Below are 19,473 nucleotides of genomic sequence, written 5' to 3'. Positions count from 1 at the left end.
ACTGTGTCACCGCGGCAAAACCAGACTGCCACCAGACGAGTGACAAGTGTCATAACACACACACACACACACACACACACACACACACTGACACTGACATCACAAAAAAGTGATGGAAAATATGGATGAGGAAGAAGTTGATGGAGAGGACTCATAAGAAAATCTAAACAAATAAAAGAAGCTAGATGATGGAGATGGGAATAAAAATGAGAAAGCAAAACAGTGAAAAGACAAAACAAAGGTGATTTAGTCAATACAGATAATGGGAATGCAGAGAAAGGAGAAGATGAAAACAAACAATATGAAAAATGATGAAAGGGAAACACAGGGATGATTAAGAGGAAGATGACTAAGGCCGGCTGCACAGAGTGATGATGAAGATACAGATGCCTGGGAGATGAACTAAGATGCTCACACTGAGAATCAAAGTGTTTTGGTCTGAATGAACTGTCTGTCCACACAGACGGCTGATTAACTGTCACAAAGCTTATCTATTGATTCAGCTGTTCATTGTGTGTTGGTGTGTGTGTGTGTGCGTTGCATTGTGGGTTCAATTAGCCCACAAGTCATTGTTATCATCCAGACGCAGCCAGAAGACTCACAATACAGCCACTCTGCATCATTTTGTGTGTGTGTGTGTGTGTGTGTGTGTGTGTGTGTGTGTGTGTGTGTGTGTGTGTGTGTGTGTGTGTGTGTGTGTGTGTGATCATTTCATGGTGTGCCTGCCTGCAGCTGGACAGATGTCTTCATTCTCTATTAAAGGGCCCATGGGATAAAAAAAAAAATACATTTTCACTTTTAATCCTCTATCTGCATGTTAACTGTTCATTTATCTGTAGATATTACATTTTTACATTGATCATACAGAAAGGTTATCATCTGAGTATTTCTGAGTAAAATCTATATCTTCATCTTCCTGTAAAACTGTTTCTAAGATTTGATGACTCATCGTGCACTCGGGCGTTCCTGACTTTGCATCCAATTAAAAGTGTTTCTTTGATGTTTTGAAACATAAACCCTGTCAGACTGATCCCAGACAATCCTGTCACACAGAACACAGGTCGCCTCGCTCCATGTGATGTTCATGTGGGACTTAGAAGGGATCAGCACCATTTCTACAGTTCAAACTGTGTTGTAGTGTCATTGTAATGCTGCACAAGTGGCTAGAGTTAGAGATCCCTCAGTGACTCCCTGAGTCTCCAGAGGCCAGAGCCGTCTGAAGACTGACAACGTCCTGAAGTCAGTCGCTCCATGTCAGTTGTGTCTGCAGATTCTGGAAATGCCAGAGGACCTGGTCAAAATCTAGTTCAGGACAATGTAAGGTCGATGTGTGAACGTAGCTGACATGGGATGTTGTGATTTCTAACTGGTGACCGCTGCTTTCAGTCTTTGCTCCCATACAGTATTTAAAGGGGAAGTTCAACATTTTGGGAAATTGGCCCATTGCCATAATCCCTATAGTTTTAGCAGTAGGTCTGTTACCTTACCTAAGATATTTTTAGAACGGTGGAGCAGAGCCGCAAGCTGCTCAGAGCTACGCTACGGAGACTATTGGGATTTCTTGGTTTCCCTCATCAAACTCATAAAAATACACAATCCAACAACTCCAATAATGACGGTACGTTACGAGACGGAGTTGTTTTTGAGGTAAATTCATGCAAAACCGCTGATGCGCATTCCCATCAGGGGCAGTTTTTCATCAAGCAGTATCTGCATTTGCCTCTAAAACAACTCTGTCTCATAATGTTCCGTTATTATCTTATCCAATTACAAGTTGATGTTCCTCCCCTGAAACATAAACCCTGTCAGATTTATCCCAGACAATCCTGCACTCAGATTGGCCCCGAAAAACACCTGGGTTTTTAAACTTGAGGTTTACTCTGTGCTGATTGGTCAGACTCAAAGCGGGACGTGACGCCGAGAGAAAACCCTGAAATAAGCAGCATTTTAAAAGCTCGGCGTTATTAAAAAAAACATATTCAAGGCCAGAAAAAAGAGAATAAAAGACGTTTGATAGTAGTGGTATTAAAAAATTAACTACTAATTGGAACTGTATTTTTAAAACCAAGCATTATTATACAGCGGGAAAATGGGGGCGGGACTAGATGAGCTTTTGCTTCTCCTGCTTTCCCTTTCCCTTGTGATGATGATTGATCTAACTGACATGCCCGAAATAAACAAAAAAACAACAACAAGAGGCGAGTGAGAGGACGGTTCAGGAACTCCTGCAGTGGAAACGTGGCTTATGAGGCTAATGATGTGAAGTTTTAGTGTGTCTGCTTGATTGACAACTGTTTTACTGTAACACACTCATTAGTTTTTGTTGAGAAAACTTCTTTCTCTACTTTTCTTAGTTTAAACCAATCTAAGATATTCCGTCTGTGATTCCGTCTCACTTGTTAGTATTTTGTGACTTCATGTTAAACATTATTATTAGTAACTATGCGTTTCCAACATGTAGATGAGTTTCTGCTCACAGTCATTAGTGGATGTGACTCCCTCTGTTCTGTCCCATGGCACAAGTGACTTCAATACACAACTTTGAGCCGGTCTCTCTTGGGCGCTGAGGGTTAAAGGGCTGTTGCGTTATATGTCGACGACGGGTCCTCTCAAATGTAGGAAAACGAAGACGGGTGTGTGTGTGTGGACTCCATTTCTGTTTCAGGCTGAGAGGCTTAAATGAAGCAAGTCTCTCCTCATCTCGCTGCTTAATTAAAGACCCCTGAGTCCCCTAATGAATCCATTGACAGCAGGCGAGAGAGAGAGAGAGAGACTCACGTCTAGGAGAGAGTTTGTTGCTTTTCCTTCATTCCTTCTCCTTCATCCAAAGTAATGACCCGTCTCTCTCTCTCTCTCTGTCTCTCACACACCCACACACACACACGTCAAACTGCATATATCAGAGATGCTCTACACTCGGAGTTCATGGACTGACTGACTGCTCCAGCGTCACACTCACTTTATACTTATTCTCGTTTAGCGATGATTAAAAGAAACTGTCTATAACTTTCTATATTTGCCTGCTTTGAGGCGTGATATTTCAATTACACCACTACAAGCTGTGTGAGGAAATTAAAGCTGCAAGTAGGTTGATGACAACATACTAGCTGGAAAAAAAAAACAGTAAAAGTGTGGAGGAAAGTGCACGTAGAACTCCAGATATCAATTAGCAGAGTGAGCGGAGTGGAGTGGAGTGGAGTGGAGTGGAGTGGAGGAGCAGTCAGCCACACAGAGACCATCACGGTGATCTGGTCCGGACCAGCTTGAAGCTGATTTATTAGCTGGGCCTGTCAGTGACACTCTCTGTGGGGTTGGATGTCAGCTCTGAAATGCTGCTCTCCAGAAGAACCCATTCAAAAAAATACATGGTGTTTCAAAATATATTAGAGAACTGAGTCTGAGCTGCTAAACTGATTTTTTCTTTCTTTTTTTTTTTAGAACAAAAAATAAAAAATGACTTTTGTGATAAAATACTGGGAACTCAATATTCACAGCTCCTCCCAGAGCTTTGCCTGGATCCATCATCCTCCTTCAGGATTAGATCTGACTGCAAGTTCAGCCCTCCATGCAGAATCGCTGGACGTGTCGGCCATGACAAAATCGTGTGAAAATCGGCCTGAAATCGTGTAGTCTGATCCTGCCTAAAAGGGATAGTTCAGTTTTTTTTTAAGTGGGGTTGTATGAGCTACGAATGCCCATTAAGTAGAGTGGAGTAGGAAGGTCTCAGCTCTCCCCCACTGTCCACCTATCAGCTGTTTGGATCAGCGGTGTGTGGGAGAGGTGGAGTGATACGGCGCGCTAGGAGCCTCCCTGTGTGTAGGAGTACTGAGGAGTACTGAGTGAGTTAGTTAGTTCCTGATAAACCAACTTTTTTTCCGACCAGCTGATGCATTGTAGATTTTTACTTTAGATCGTACTCTTGAACTGGTGGATTATTTCTTGTAGGCGGCGAAAATACGCTGATAAATCGTCTCTCATTAACAGTGTACAGTGTGTCTTGGTGCAGCGCGATGTGCCAGTGTTTCTCAGTGGGGGGGGGGGGCTTTCTACTGCATCTGCATCATTTTTTTTTTATTGGTTTTTATTTAAATTGTAAATTGTTTTATTCGGGGTATATACACAAATCTTTGAGTCAATTTACTACCATTTAATACCTTTTTTCACTACCTTCAGATTTTTTTTAATACCACCACAACATCGAGTTGCACCAAGTATCAATCAGAAAGATTTTATGACATGTACATAGATTTTATCATCCAACACTTACTTACATCATTACCATTACCCAGGAGACTCGGTTGCACAACAGGGCATCATCCATAAGTCATCAGGAACATTTGATCAAAAATAAAATATCTTATCATGCCTTTCTCAATCACCAGCCTCTCTCCCCTGATCCCACCCTCACCTCCCACGTGCGTTCCATCTGACCTCAGCTCTCAGTAGAAGCTGCAGCTGCTGCAGGTGTCTGTATCTGTAGCGCTTCGGGGCTTCCTGCCCTTTCAAACGGAGCAGACCCGGACCCGGTCCGACTAAACACCGGGCTGGCGGTAGAAGGTTCATGGAGCTGTGAGCCGCGAATGCATGAAAAAAGAGCACATCGGATGTGCGGCGCGTGACGTGCATCTACATTGACACACACATAGGCTACATCAAGGCGCCTGTCATCTCAATTTAAGTCTTCTGCAAACTTGCATTTTCCCATATTCGAAACGTTTTGCCACACGCTAAAATCCGAAGAGATTCACTAGCACTTCTATCCGCCTGACAACTATGCGCGCGAAGACGATTTTAGATTTCTAGCGGCCAATGAATACAATGAATTGATATGACGTCAATATCATTCCTTTTTTTTTTAAGTAGCGGCGCAAGCAAGTAATGCTTTATTTATTTTATTACGCCTATTTCATCAAAATAAAACCAGTCATTGTCCAAAAGAAAAAAAATAATACCTATTCTTTAAAATTAATACCTTTGGACCAAATTTATCACTTTTTAAGGCCATTACATTTTGCTTTTTTGATTTATCACTTTTTAATACTTTTTAAAACCCCGCGGACACCCTGTTATTGCTTATAAATTGTTTTAAAAGCAATAAACACTTATTATTTTATATTCATTTTTCTGCTAATTGTTTTATTTTCTTATGTTGCATTATGTACAGCACTTTGTTTCAGCTGTGGTTGTTTTAAAGGGCTTTATAAATAAAGTTGAGTTGAGTTGAGTTGAATCTAGTGTAATTAATGGGTATTTGTAGCTCATACAACCCCACTTAAAAAAAACTGAACTATCCCTTTAACCCTCCTCTGCTAAGCCTGTGTACATAACACAGCCCCAGTCATGCTGTGTGGGGAACTGATCAGACACAAATTAATGAAGGAAGATGCTAAATGAATTAAAATAATTAAGCTGCCACAGGTGATGAAAGGCTGAGGCAGAACTAAACTCACCGTCTGATTGGGTGGTGACGCTGGCGGCCTCAGACGCCGTGCCCGGTCCGTAGCGGTTTATGGCCAGAACCCGAACCGTGTACTCGGTGAACTTGTTGAGTCCTTCCATTTTGTAGTTGAGTCCGTTCACCTCCACACTCTGAAACAACACAACACAGCAGCCGTCCAGAGAGTTAGAGCTGAAGAAATATTTTACCTCCTACACAACTCCATGTTTCTGACAAGCAGCGCTACATCTGTTGTGGTGCTGCTGACCTGCTCCTTGCCAGATGGGCTTTCAGTCCACAGCAGTCTGTAGCCCAGCACGGGGCCGTTGGGGAGGCTGGGGGGCTCCCAGCTCACCTGGACCGAGCTGGGAGACAGAGCTCCTGCTTGGAGGGACTCCACCCTGCTGGGGACCTGGACTGTAGAGACACAGAGGACACACAAAACTGTTTTATTTTTTTTATTTTTTTATTAATTCAGTATTTTTCATTTTTCTATGTTAACTTGTCTTTCTTTTTCCTTGTTTTTCTTTCTTTTCTGTTTTTTATGTTGTGAATTTCCACCATTGTTGTTGTTTTTTCATAGGGGAGGTATTCTTATAAGCCTTTTTTGGCTTCTACCTCTCCTGCACAATGTTTAATTTGACTATTTTCATTGTTTATACAGGTTTTATAATGTGCAAATAAAAAACTAAACACACTGCTCACACACGCAAATACTCACTACTGCTACTGTTGTGTACATTCTACTACATTAGCAGTGTGGTATATTCTCAGTATTCACGGTAAACTTTATCGGCTTTGTACCGTCACATTATGTAATAAAGTTGCATTATGTGATAATCTATAGGGGTGAGAATCTTTTACTATCTCACGATTCGATTCGATTCTGAGTTTTGGGGCTACGATTGGATTCAAAATCGATTTTCGATTCAAAACGATTTGATTCATAATGATTTCTGCTTCAGTCTGTTGGTGTGCAAAGAATGTGCTTTGCAAGACAGAATGACTAAAGTGTCTTTTTCACATTTATTGAGTTTTAAATATTTATCCATGCTTAGATGGAATTGTTGGAACTGTTGCATAAAAGCAATATCACATATTGCTTAAGTAACAAAATTAAAAGTGCCTCTTTTTAAAAATAGTGCAGTTAAACACGCTGCCTTTTAAATTCTAAGGAAATGGAGGCCGACAGCCAGCAGATTTGTTTCATTTTTTTTAATTTTTTAAAAATCGATTTTGGGACATTTTATATCGATTCTGAATCATATCAAATGAGAATTGCGATTCTTATATGAATCGATTTTTTGGCACACCCCTAATAATCTGTATGGTGATTATGTAATAAAATTTCACCTCATGATGTAACAACGTCACATTTTGCAATACAATTCTTAAATGCAATATGTAATAAGCGTTGCCACATTTTGTAATAAGTTGTTACACAATGCATCAGTTATTACAAAATGCAGGTGTTGCACTTTTATTATATAGAAAAAGTAATAATTTGGTGCATTATGTTAACAACTTATTACAAAATGTGGAAAAGTGCATTACATATTGCGTTCAAGAATGTTATTACTAAAAGTTGCAGATTTTACAAAATGCTGCATTTTTACATCATGATGTGAAAATGTATGACAAAAACGCAGTGTTATAACCTAATGTGGCGCTACAGGCTTGAATATGTTAGAATATTTCTGGATGGAGAAGTGAGGCTGAACCTTTTCAGTCTAGACATTTCCATCCACATAAATGATGTTCTCTTTGACTGGAGTGTGCTCCAGCGTTACACACTGAGTCTGTCTCGTTAAAGAGTACTCCACTGATTTAATGCTGGACTTCTACAAAGTTCAGGGACACACCACAGGCACATAAAAAAATTAATATTTAAAAATGAATCAGCAATGAATAATAGATTGCCTTTATTGTCATCGGTGATCACATACAACACAATTTCCTGTCTCTCATAAAAAGATAACTATTTCCATTCACTCATATACGCACCCATAAAATAACATAACTGTTAACAGATCAAATATGATAAAGTGCTGTTAAAATGATAGGCTCAACTTCTTATGCAGTTATTGGTTCTGGGTTAAGCCTCTATAGATCCAAGCAGAAGAAATCAATCTCCCTCCAGTACACAAGATACAAGGTGCACTAAATATGAAAAACCTTTCATTTGTGTGTGTGTGTGTCTCACGGTCAGGCTTGGTGGTGATCCTCAGGGCGTTGGAGCTCTCTCCTGGTCCCACGTCATTGTAGGCGATGACTCTGAAGCTGTAGCTCTCCTCTGGTCTCAGGTTGGAAACCGTCAGCTCCAAAGACTCGGGCTCCGACACGTTCACTGACCGCTCCCTGCCGCGGGAAAACACCAACAAACATGTTACATGTTGCATCGGTTATTACAAAATGCAAATGCTGCACTTTTTTAATGAAGAAAATGTGATAATTTGGTGGATTATGAAACAACCTATTACAAAATGTACCAATGTTTACAGCAGGTTGCGTTCAAGAATGGTATTACAAAATGTAATACTTTATGCCGTTCTCTCTCCTCATTGGATAAAGGTTGTAGGATACAAGGAAAGTTTTCTCCTCGGCTTACAGCAGAGCAGAGTGACTGACAGACCCGTATTTCAGACCAAACACTCTATAGAAGTGATTGCTGTCGGAAGATACAACTATTTAAAACTTATATTAACACAAACATTCACCTTACTTCTGTTTTAAGAAAGTGAAGAAACTAAAACAAGACTACAGGGACCAGAAAAAGGAGCTGGGACACGCACTTCATCTTTCTGATCTATTATTTATTTACTGTTGTGTGTGTCAGGTTGTGCATGCTGCCCTGTGTGCCTTTTTAATTGCCCCTTGGGGATGAATAAAGTGATTTGATCAATTGATTGATTAATTGATTAATTGAACCAAACAACCAGGGCTCTGAGCTCTGCCACTGCTGCGGCCGTGCTGCTGTGGATGAGTCTGTAGTATAACCTTCCTCTTGTTAGCTTTCTGCTACCATCTCTTGTTGTGACCAAGGGGGCAGTTGTGGGTCTGAGAAGTGAAGCTCACTTCCGCGTTCAAAAAACTGCAATCCCCCCGGATTCCTCTGGGGGCTGGTGTCAGAAGGGAGCATTCCCCATAGACCCCCATGTTAAAATCGCCGATTTTACATCCTCAATAAACATGTTAAAAGCCTGGTGTCAGAACGTTTTTTTTTCTCAATCGATAGTTTCTACCCCCGCACACACTCTGAGGGGGGTGAATTTTTTTTTAACTCTACCGTTTTACTGTTATTAGGTTAAAACTCTGGCCAATTAGGGCGCGGAAACGCTGAGTGACAGGTCCGAGCAGCTCCGTGGACAGCTGCTTCGAGGCCAGTGGGCGGGTTCTCGGCTGGCCAATCCAACATGGCGCTGTTCAGGCCGCCATATTTGAGTCACAAAAACGACTCCCCAAAACCAATGGGTGACGTCACGGACGCTACGTCCATTCTTTTTACAGTCTATGGTTGTGACTCATGTTTTAAATCAAATACACTAAAAACATTTTTTTTTTCATCCAATTTGTTTTTCCTCTCTTGGTTACATTGTTAGGCTTCCTTATCCGTCAAAATAATGGTTTTAATATTTTTGGTGTGGGCTCCTGGGCCTTTTTTGTCACTATACCCCTTGACTTCAATGTAACCTTCATGTCAGCTTCCTGCTACCATCTCTTAAAATCAGATGTAAAACACACTGAAAACAATTATTTATCATCCCATTTGCTCCTGGTTACAGTCCAGAGACATCCATTCTACATTAACTGGTGACTCGACATGTCCCGTAGTTCTGTGATGTTGGTCTCTACGTGTGGACCCTGTGACAGACTGTGGACCTGTCCAGTGGTAAACCCTGGACGTTTTATAACGGTACAGATAATGACAGCTGTAATCAGATGTAATCTGTGTTATCCCTCAGTGAGAGCCGTTAATCCCCAGATTAAAGCACCTCTCCTACTGTTCAGTCCTCAGCTAATCACCACATCACTGACTCATTCTCGTGTCAGTCGGCTGCAGCTTTCCGTTCTGAGTATTTCTTGAGGAATAGTTGATTCCTTTGCCCAAACTTTTGCACTTGATACAGCACAGCTTTTGGTTTTGCTTTGTACAGTCATGTTAGAATCAAAGGTCGACATCACTATGATGGAAAAACATGATAAATGTGCCCCTGTTGTTGTTAGTGGTTAGTTTAATGGGTTATAAACATGGTTTAATAACACACTGAGTGCCCCTAGGAATGTGACAATATGTCAGTGTGTTGCCAGGTTTGAGCTTTTGCCACAAAATAAAGTGAGTTTTAAATGAAATAATCAATTTCCCATTATTTGGTAAATTGCAAACAACAAATTAATTCTAATACATGTCACGGCATGTATATTGTATGATTTTAATCATCAAGAATCATTAGAAATCATCATTTGCAAAACACAAATGTCCGCAGTGAATTTCATATCCATCAGGGAGCAACAAATGAACCAATACTGTATCATCATCCACAGCAGCAGCAGCAGCAGCAGCAGCACCAGCAGAGAGCCACCGAGGTTAAAGAAAATCTAAAAGGTGAGAAGAGTTCTCAGAGATTTATGAATCTTTCTTTTCCTCTGAGCTGCTGAGTAAAAGGCAGACAGGTCGGTGCTGGGTGTGGAGTCAACCAGCAGGTCTCTGTCCGTCACACAGTGTGAACTCTGTTTGCCCTTCGAAGGCCAGTCTGAGGTCAGTCTGCCTGGAAACAGGTGACCCACGGAGAGAGGCTTCTCTGTCTGCTTCTAGTGCCACTCATTCTCTCTCATCTGTCTGATGTGTCTTGTAGCAGCTTTTTTCTTTTTTTTTTCTTTTACATCTGTAACATCTTATTACGATAAAGTTAGGGATGCTCTGATTAGGGTTTTTGATCCGATCACCAATCACTGATCTCTGAAATCATTATTAGTAATTATACCGATTACGTGTGTGTGTGTATGTATAGACATATTGGCCGAAGCTAGATATGCACTGACTAGTGACTATGAACACATTTTTTTATTTATATATTTCTCAATTTAAAAACTAACTTTTAAATTCAGTTCCCATGTGACTTCTTGTTCTTCCTCAACACATCCTGATAGCTGAGAATATTACTGTCAGATACTGTCCCCCCTCTTTAAATATGGAAGGAAGCAAAAATCACAGGACATGTCTGTTCTGATGAAACAAGTCAGCCGTCCTGAAATGCGTGTTTCTCTTCTATAATACACCATATACATATCAGAGGTGACGTCTTTCCACATACAGGCTTCCTTCTCCTTTCAACATGCACATTCACGACCATGAAATAATAACGGAACATTACGAGACAGAGTTGTTTTCGAGGCAAATGCAAAGCCGGTGTTGACTCCTTGCCAAATAACAACAACGCCGACACGAACGCCCATCGGCGGCTTTGCATTTACCTCTAAAACAACTCTGTCTCGTAACGTTCCGTTATTATCTCATAGCGTGGTGAATGTGCAGGTCCCAGCTTGTCCACCAGAGTGTTTTGGAGTTGTTGGATTGTGTATTTGATGAGTTTTAAGGAAAAGCCCGGAAATAGCATGAGCCTCTGTAGCATTAGCTGAGCAGCTCGCCCCAGCTGATCTAAAAACAGCTTGCACCGACAATTGACCTATGGCTAAGCCACGCCCCCAAACGCGATGAGCCAATCACAGTGCGCATAGCTAGCCCATACACTCGGACATTATCTGCTTCCACATCCATTGAAATGCATTGCAGGTAGTCAGTTTTCATTCGTTTTTATATGTTTTTTCTTGACATTTTAAGTTTAAAATGGTCAAACGGTGTGCATGGGGTAGCCTACATGCAGCTCAGACACTAGGTATCCCGAGAGGCTGGGCCACGGGGTGGATTTTTTTTACCTTTTCCTAAGCCACATCTCAACCGAGAGAAGTGTCTGCTCTGGATAAAGTTATGCAGTAGACCACAACACCAACTAAACGTGGATAAAATTAACAAGGATGTATCTGTTCTAAGTTAAGTCAACAACATATTTGAGGCAACATATTGTCAGAGATGTTTAGATGTCACAACTAAGCATAAAGTCCGCTAGCTTAATGCTAACGTATAATGTAAAACACCATAGACAGGCTAACAGAAATTTGCCCATCGCAATCGGCGTTTCGCGGCAACCGACAGCCATAGCAGTAAAGCTAAGTGAAGTTTTGGTGACTTCGAGATGATATTTAATCTTTCTGTCTCCAAAAATCATCAATTGCCTCCTGTGAAATGTCTCCTACTGTGACAGCTGTTGCCATAGCAACTTTCACCGAATGTTGACTGTTTGTCCGAGTGAGTGGAGGGGGCGGGGCTTAGCCATAGGTCAATTGAAGGTAACGAACCTACGCCTAGGACTATAGGGATTATGGCGATGGGCCAATTTGCCTATATGTTGTAATAACCCTTTAACCAAGGCAGCAGCCAAAATCACCCAGACTTTGCCTTTAATAGTCAGGGAAAACCCCACGCATATGATCGGTTTATTTGATCGGCTGATATACGCCATCGATATCGGCCAATGCTGATCAGGTCTCTGATTGATCGGAACCCCCCTAGATACGGTTGTTAACCACATCACCAGCATCATGTTTAGATGGGTGGCCGTGGATCAGGAGGTGGTCCATGTCTGTGGTTCAATCCTGGCCTCCTCTGGCTCTGGCGTTTCAAAACGCCCTTAGGCAAGATACTAAAGCTGAAACTGAGCGGTAGAGAGGAGCGTGTGTGTGTGTGTGTGTGAATAAATGAATGTGGCTTCCATTGTAAAGCAGAGTCAGGAAAAAGACTAGAAGAGCTCGGTACAATCCGTTTGTGTTTTCCTCAGTATCAGAGAAAGTGTATTTGCTGTCCATGTCCATGGTTGCAGTGCAAACAGGAGATGCTAATAAACATGTCTTTTTGTGGTCTTGCAGAAAGGAGAGTAATGCATACACTACTGCTGACTCACAAACTCAGTCAACAATGATATTCAACACAAATACAAACACTGAGAGAAACAATCTCTTGGTTTCCTTCTATGAAAGCATGATGACAATGTGACATATTTACTGCTGAACCTGGCGCTGACGAAGGACCGGCTCCACCCTGAACACGTCTTGATGTTGAGACGTGAGCTGTGTGGACAGCTCCACATGGCCCTGGGTTATGTTCACTTCAGCCAGGGCTGCAGTAATTACATTACTGAGGTTGATGTGCTGTAAGGCTGAGGCATTCACAAGCAACACTGTCAACAGGCTCAAGTAGAGCACCTGCAGCAGAACCCCTGGTGCTGAGGCACAGCCACCAGATATAACAAGCTGCTCCAAGTCCACACAGACCAGGAGGAAGGTTTCTGTTCAGCCTGGATGACAACAGAACACTTGAGTTCAGTTTTATTTCATTTTATTAAAGATGATTTGTTTATATAGTAATGATCTAATTATGTAAAGCATCATTCGTATTTTCCTGTTTAGGCTGCAGTGTTTTGTGCCGTCTGCTCTGTGTTTCATCCAGTGGTCGCTCATCTTTTCTATTTCATCCCCATTCTCCGACAAATGCACAATGATTAGGTTTATACATATATATATAATATTATATTATATTAGTAATTTTATTTGATCAACAGACTGTAATTATCACCAACTACAGACAATCACCTACTTACTCACATCACCTGTTAAGCTATAGCAGGTCAAATTAGTGTTACCATGTTAACCGCATGAACATTGTATTAACTTATATAATAATGCTGCACATTACACTAGCGTAGCTCACTTAAAGTGGGTCACATGAGCCAGAGCACAAGCGTGGTCAGATTAATGTTGTTTAACTGACCTTTTACTGACTGCACAACCCCTCAGGCTAACCCTGGAGTCAAGTTATCATCTAATGCTAGCACAAGCTAGCTAGTTTGGTTGCCCATGTGTCCCACTAATTCACCTTAAAGGGATAGTTCAACATTTTGGCAAATTGGCCCATTGCTATAATCCCTATAGTCATAGCAGTAGGTTCATTACCTTTAATTGTCGGTGCAAGCTATTTTTAGAACGGCGGAGCAGAGCCGTGAGCTGCTCAGAGCTACGCTACGGAGGCTCATGGGATTTCTTGGTTTCCCTCATCAAACTCATCAAATACACAATCCAACAACTCCACAACACTCTGGTGGACAAGTTGTGACCTGCACATTCACCACGCTATGAGATAATAACACAACGTTACCAGACAGAGTTGTTTTAGAGGTAAATTCATGCAATACCTCTGATGCGCGTTCCTGTCGGGGGCAGTTTTTCAGCAAGCAGTCTCTGCATTTACCTTGAAACCAACTCTGTCTTGTAACATTACGTTATTATCTCATAGCGTGGTGAATGTGCAGGTCACAACTTGTCCAGGAAAAGGTTTTGGAGTTGTTGGATTGTGTATTTGATGAGGGAAACCAAGAAATTCCTTTAACCTCTGTAGTGTAGCTCTGAGCAGCTCGCCGCTCTGCTCCACCATTGTAAAAAAATCTTGCACCAACAATTAAAGGTAATGAACCTACTCCTAAAACTATAGGGATTATGGCAATTTGCCACAATGTTGAGCTATCCCTTTAACCATGATTAACAGGGCTGCTAATTTAAGCCAGTGTGAAACGAGTCTAAAACAAAATGAACTTGCTGTAGTAACTGAACTAACGAGCAAACTAGGCAACTGGTAAGCAAAATAACATGTTCAAATAATTTTCTTGAACAAACATGTTCGGTCGAAGCTCTGACACACTGGCACCATGTCACCTGTCTGTCAATCACACTGTGGCCACACCCTAAAATCTACTTATGGTCTATTAACTTTTAAATAGGACCATCATTTCAAAATTGGACTTCATGTTGTATTGAAGATAAGTGATGAGACTATATGAGCCCATTAGGAAAAATGTTACTGAGGTAATAAATCAAGTGAGAAGTAGGGTCATTACTCTGTAGACCTTTAATACAATCTGACTTCTTTTTGCAGGTTTAATTTTCATATGTAATCTATGATGGAAAAAGGTCTAGAGGATGTATATTATTATCACTGGGATATTGTGAAAATAATAACATCTGGAATGCTGGGACATTCCAGATGTGCCGCTGTCAAAAGCCTTCAAGTAAAAGAGAGTAAAAACAACTTTACGTCCATCTAATTCTTCTTGCTTGCCTTCCTTCCACACTTCTTTGTGTTGATTTCTCTCCACCTTTCTATATTTCCTGGTGTGAATATATTTTGTGGAAGTCATTACAACTGACAAAAACATTTCATCCCCTCGCTCCTGTCTTGCCATCTTCCTTTTTCCTGTAATCTTTCATTGTTTTCTTTCTGTGTCTCTTCCTCCCCTCTTATCTTCTGCAAGTTATTAGTGCTGACAAAACCCATCTCTGTATTTTTCTCTGAGTCATTAGAAGTGACAAAACCCCTGCCTCTGTTCCTACTGTGAGCCATTAGGACTGACAGAGTCTCTCTGTCATGCTGCTTCATGATGAAACCTTAGTGGCTCTTTTGTCCAGCGTACCGTTCAGAGTCCTGAAGCACTGCAGGCCAGTTTGTCCCTGCAGTACCGGAGCTTAAAAGCCTGGATGTGAATGCCTTGAGCTGGAGCCCTAACAGTCAGAGGTTACCATTTAACATCAGCAGGGGACCCTCCAATATGTCACCCAGACATTCTCTACTAGATGTTCAGAAGTGCTGTGTGCAGCAGAGCTGTGAATGCAGCAAAGCAGTGCTGGTTTTAGCACACTCTGTACATACAGCCCTACACCAGCAGACTCCTGTTCCTTTAGAGGTAAACTACATAAAGCCTCCATCACACAGCTGTACAATACTACAGCAGGACTTTGAGTTCACACACCCAAAGTCTATTCAGGTTAATCTACCTTTATAGCTAAAGAAGCAGGATTCTCTGGATGCAACGTCTGTAACCATGTTTCCATCCACACATTTTTATTCGCATTAAGCAATATCGTACTAAAAACTCCTTATAGAAATAGTAAAATTTGATTAAATATCATGAATACTGATAAAAAGTTAAAAGGATAGTTCAATTTTTTGGCACATTGGCCCATTGCATCGTCCCTATAGTTTTAGGAGTAGGTTTGTTACCTTTAGGGGCTGTGTCCACCAAGCGCGTTTTCAGCGCTGACAGCGCTCTCAGCGCTGCTTTCCCAGCGCTTAGCGCTCTCTCTCTCCCTCATCAGAATGCCGCTGTTGCTAGGTTACAAAACGAGTCCTCTGACACTTCCGTGTTCCTGCCTTGTTTAATGTAAACACTACAACGAGTGTCAGAAATACACAACAGCATTAGCGGCAGCTTTTGACATGGACCCTGAGGTCGGCCTACCTTCAATACAAGTGTGGGTCATGATATAAACCGAGCCACGTCTCCGGTTGTTGCTGTCGGTAACGTATGTCCCGCCCCTTCCTGATTCTGATTGGTCAGTGCGGGGAAAAGTGAAATTGACGAGCCCGGCGCTGTTCTAAAAGTTGAACAGCTGAGCGCTGTGAGCGCCCAACTCAATAGGGTTTGAATGGAAAGTAGACGCCCAGAGCGCTAAAAACGCGTCTGGTGGACACAGCCCCTTAACTGTCGGTGCAAGCTATTTTTAGAACGGTGGAGCAGAGCTGTGAGCTACTCAGAGCTACACTACAGAGGCTCATGGGATTTCTTGGTTTCCCTCATCAAACTCATCAAATACACAATCCAACAACTCCAAAACACTCTGGTGGACAAGTTGTGACCTGCACATTCACCACGCTATGAGATAATAACACAACGTTACCAGACAGAGTTGTTTTAGAGGGAAATTCATGCAAAACTGTTGATGCGCGTTGCCTTCAGGGACAGTTTTTTACCTCAGAAACTACATCAGACTGAACCAAGAGAAAAGAGCCGTCTTACCTGTCGATTCCATCCTGGGAGAAATAAACACCATAGGTCTGCACGGCTCCTCCGGTCTGCTCTGGGGGGCGCCAACTGAGTCGGACAAATCGACTGGACACTAGGACAGGGACCAGGTCGCGGGGGGCAGAGGGGAGGACAACGCCTGGGCTGGGGGACACTGGTGGGGGATCAGAGGAGGAGGAGTAAGTCAAAGGGATGCCAGAAGGAGCAGGAGGAGCAGGAGGAGCAGGAGAAGGGCGAGGAGGAGGAGGAGGTGTGTGGGCTGGTCTATACTGACTGGCTGTGGCCTCTGTTAGGAGTTCATTCAGGAGGGAGGGAAGGGAGGCAGGGAGGGAGGGGAGGAGGGGAGGGAGGGACGAGGACAAAGGACGACAGCAGGTAGCAAGGTGGAAGTGCAGGGGCGAGCAAAGGGGTTGGAGCAAAGAAAAAAAATGAAAGGAGCAAACGAAAGGTGAGATGAGCAGATAAAGGAACGGAAAAAGATGTGGAAGAGACAAGAAGGAAGAAAAGGAGGAAGAAGAGTAGTAAAGAAGATCACAGGCAAGAAGAAAAAGCAGCAGGGCATCTGAAAAGTTAGTTATCAATCAAGAGACATCAATTATGTGAACGTAAAGAGAGCCGCGCGCTGCAGCTCCCAATCTCATTAATGACCGAGAGCTCAGCTGTGCTGCTCACACATTTCAAACTGCTGTTCGTCAATATTAGATTTAAATTGTTTCAAGAGCTACATGAGCTGTGGAATAACTTGTTTTATACGATTCTCCGTCCTGAGGTAGAATGTGAGCAGAACCTGGACTCAGGTGCTTCAGACCCTCAGTCACCGAGCCACAATGTCAACCAGTCATCTGTATCTGGACTCTTCATCTGGATAGGGACCAGCTGTAAGGGATTGTTATGTGTGAGTCTACACAGAGGAAGTCTCTATATGAGTTTCTATTAAGCCAAGTGAGTGTTTTTAAGGGTAGTTGTGTAGTTTTTTTGTCTTGTGTAGCTCCTGAGTGTGTTTGTCAGACCATGAGTCCCCCCTCACTCCTACAGTACGTGTTGATGATTCTCCATAAGCCGTCAAATAAATGTAAGAAGAAAAGTCATTTGAATTTCTCTTTAATTTGAACATTTTATACTTATATTGTATTGTATTTTAAATAAAAGTTCTCCTTCATTTTTGTTCTTCTGAACTCAAATTAAACACAAATATATAATCTGTCTGCCTTTAAAGGAGACATATTATGCTCCTTTCCCACAAATTAAAATAGTTCCCAGGTGTCTGTGACATGTTTTGGTCAAAATCCCCCAAGGATCAAACATCACAGCTCTTTTCATCCTCTCTAAACAGCCCTGTTCAGAACGGCTGGTTTCAGTGTCTGTCCCTTTAAATGCAAATGAGCCACTGCTTGCCCCGCCCCTTCTACTGGTACCAGGTAGGGGTGGGGTTATGCAAATTCCAAAAACTAGTGACATCATTGGAAGACTTCTGACGGAACAGCTCGTAAAACCACATGGATTACAACCTAGCGAGCCTGAAAATTACACATTTTTTTGTCAATTGTTGTATTTTGGGGCCAGAAGGCAAGACAAACACCCAAATATATGTTAAAGAGCCTTCAAAAAGTGATATTTCCATAATATGTCCCCTTTGAAATAAAATAAATAAAAAATCAACCTGCCTTTGCTCTATTAAACTCTTGTATCACTGATAACATACAACATTCAGCTCTCCTGAGTGAATGGATGTGTCTGCCGTGGCCTTGGCAGCGTGTGTCTTCACAGAGCTGTGCCACAGATTATCGTCTCCCAGGGGGAGCAAGTTGTGGCCCGCACGTACCATTTTAGTAATGGGCTTATGAAATAACTGAGAATATTAACTTATCATCTTGGAAATAAACGTAGCCCTATACCCTGGTTGAAAATCACTGGTGTAAATTACAATCAACTAAACAGTAAGAGAACAGCAGGGGAAGCAGCCAATTGGCAACATGGAAGTGTGACGTTCAGTCACTGTGAACATCAGAGCTTCTTCCTGTTCTCAAATTAAACAGCCTGCTTACTGTCTATTAGCACTACACATCCATGGTTAACAGGCCAACTGACAATTAGCGACATACTGAGTCTGGTAACTGATGAGAAAATGAAGTGACACTGTTAAAATACAGTTTGTAGAATCAACTGCTGTCTCTGAAACATCCCCGTTTCCTGTGGTGCAAGGTCAAATAAAAACTGATGGTAAACACAGCTAATACGATTTGACAGCTCCCATCATTTTGGACTCTGGTGTGTAATTTGCACATGAGCAGACCTTTACACTGAAGAGAGCATAATCAAAGCCGGTGGAGGGACTTGTTATGTTGTAAATATCTCCAGAGAATCACCCAGTGAGCTGGGCTCGGCAGTGGAGGCTTGAGATAACAGGCTGAGGTGGAATGAGGTTAGCTTTCAACTGCTCCACTGGGTTTTCTAAAGTCCAGTATGAATGTTGTTCCGTCAACAGATAAGATGTCCAGATACAGATCCTGTCAGTAGCTGCTCTCCGTCCATCACTGACACAAACACAGTACATTTTATTCAACCCATTTGGGCTCCTTTTATATGGAGTATATGGAGTGTGGATTTAAAGAATGTGGGGAATGAGGCGGACAAGGCGTAATTATTAGTCCTCTGCATTGTCCTAAAATAATGTCCTTTCTTTGTATACTTGATTTCTTTATTCTGTGTGAATTGTACATTTGAGTTTGTATCTTTGAACCATGCACAATAGTGAAATAATTTGGGCTAACCCTCGATAAAATAGAGAAACCTTTGTTGTTTTGATTTTTTCTTTATTTGATTTAGTCAGGTCATATACTTTGTACTTTCTAAGTGTTGCTCTATGTTATCTCATAAATACCTGACTTGCAAAGGAGGATTTGAATGCTGGACAATAATCTAACTGCCCTTGACGCTTCCTTCAATGTGAGAGCACTCTTATTTCTGTATATCATTGGAAGGATTTTGAAAACTCAATAAAGATAATGTTGGAAAAAAGAAATTGGTTCGACTGCAGGTGTTGCAGCTCTGATCCGACTAGGCCAGACTCAT

At 41.9% G+C, this 19,473-nt stretch overlaps 1 protein-coding gene across 1 annotated transcript in view; it reads right to left on the bottom strand.

The window, feature by feature from the left end:
- dcc (DCC netrin 1 receptor) overlaps positions 1-19,473 on the bottom strand; it is a gene marked incomplete at both ends in the record, with an annotated part of 386,320 nt that overhangs the window by 161,171 nt on the left and 205,676 nt on the right. Inside the window, 4 exons of the mRNA XM_083983745.1 lie at positions 5,451-5,589; positions 5,706-5,854; positions 7,641-7,795; positions 16,396-16,555. Of these exons, the coding sequence (XP_083839871.1) occupies positions 5,451-5,589; positions 5,706-5,854; positions 7,641-7,795; positions 16,396-16,555 (603 nt within the window). The remainder of the gene's footprint in view (positions 1-5,450; positions 5,590-5,705; positions 5,855-7,640; positions 7,796-16,395; positions 16,556-19,473) is intronic.

The sequence above is a fragment of the Trachurus trachurus genome, assembly GCF_905171665.1.
Source record: "Trachurus trachurus genome assembly, chromosome: 12".
Classification (NCBI taxonomy): domain Eukaryota; kingdom Metazoa; phylum Chordata; class Actinopteri; order Carangiformes; family Carangidae; genus Trachurus; species Trachurus trachurus.
The sequence above is the reverse complement of the archived record's forward strand: the minus strand, read 5'-3'. Positions and strand labels throughout refer to the sequence as shown.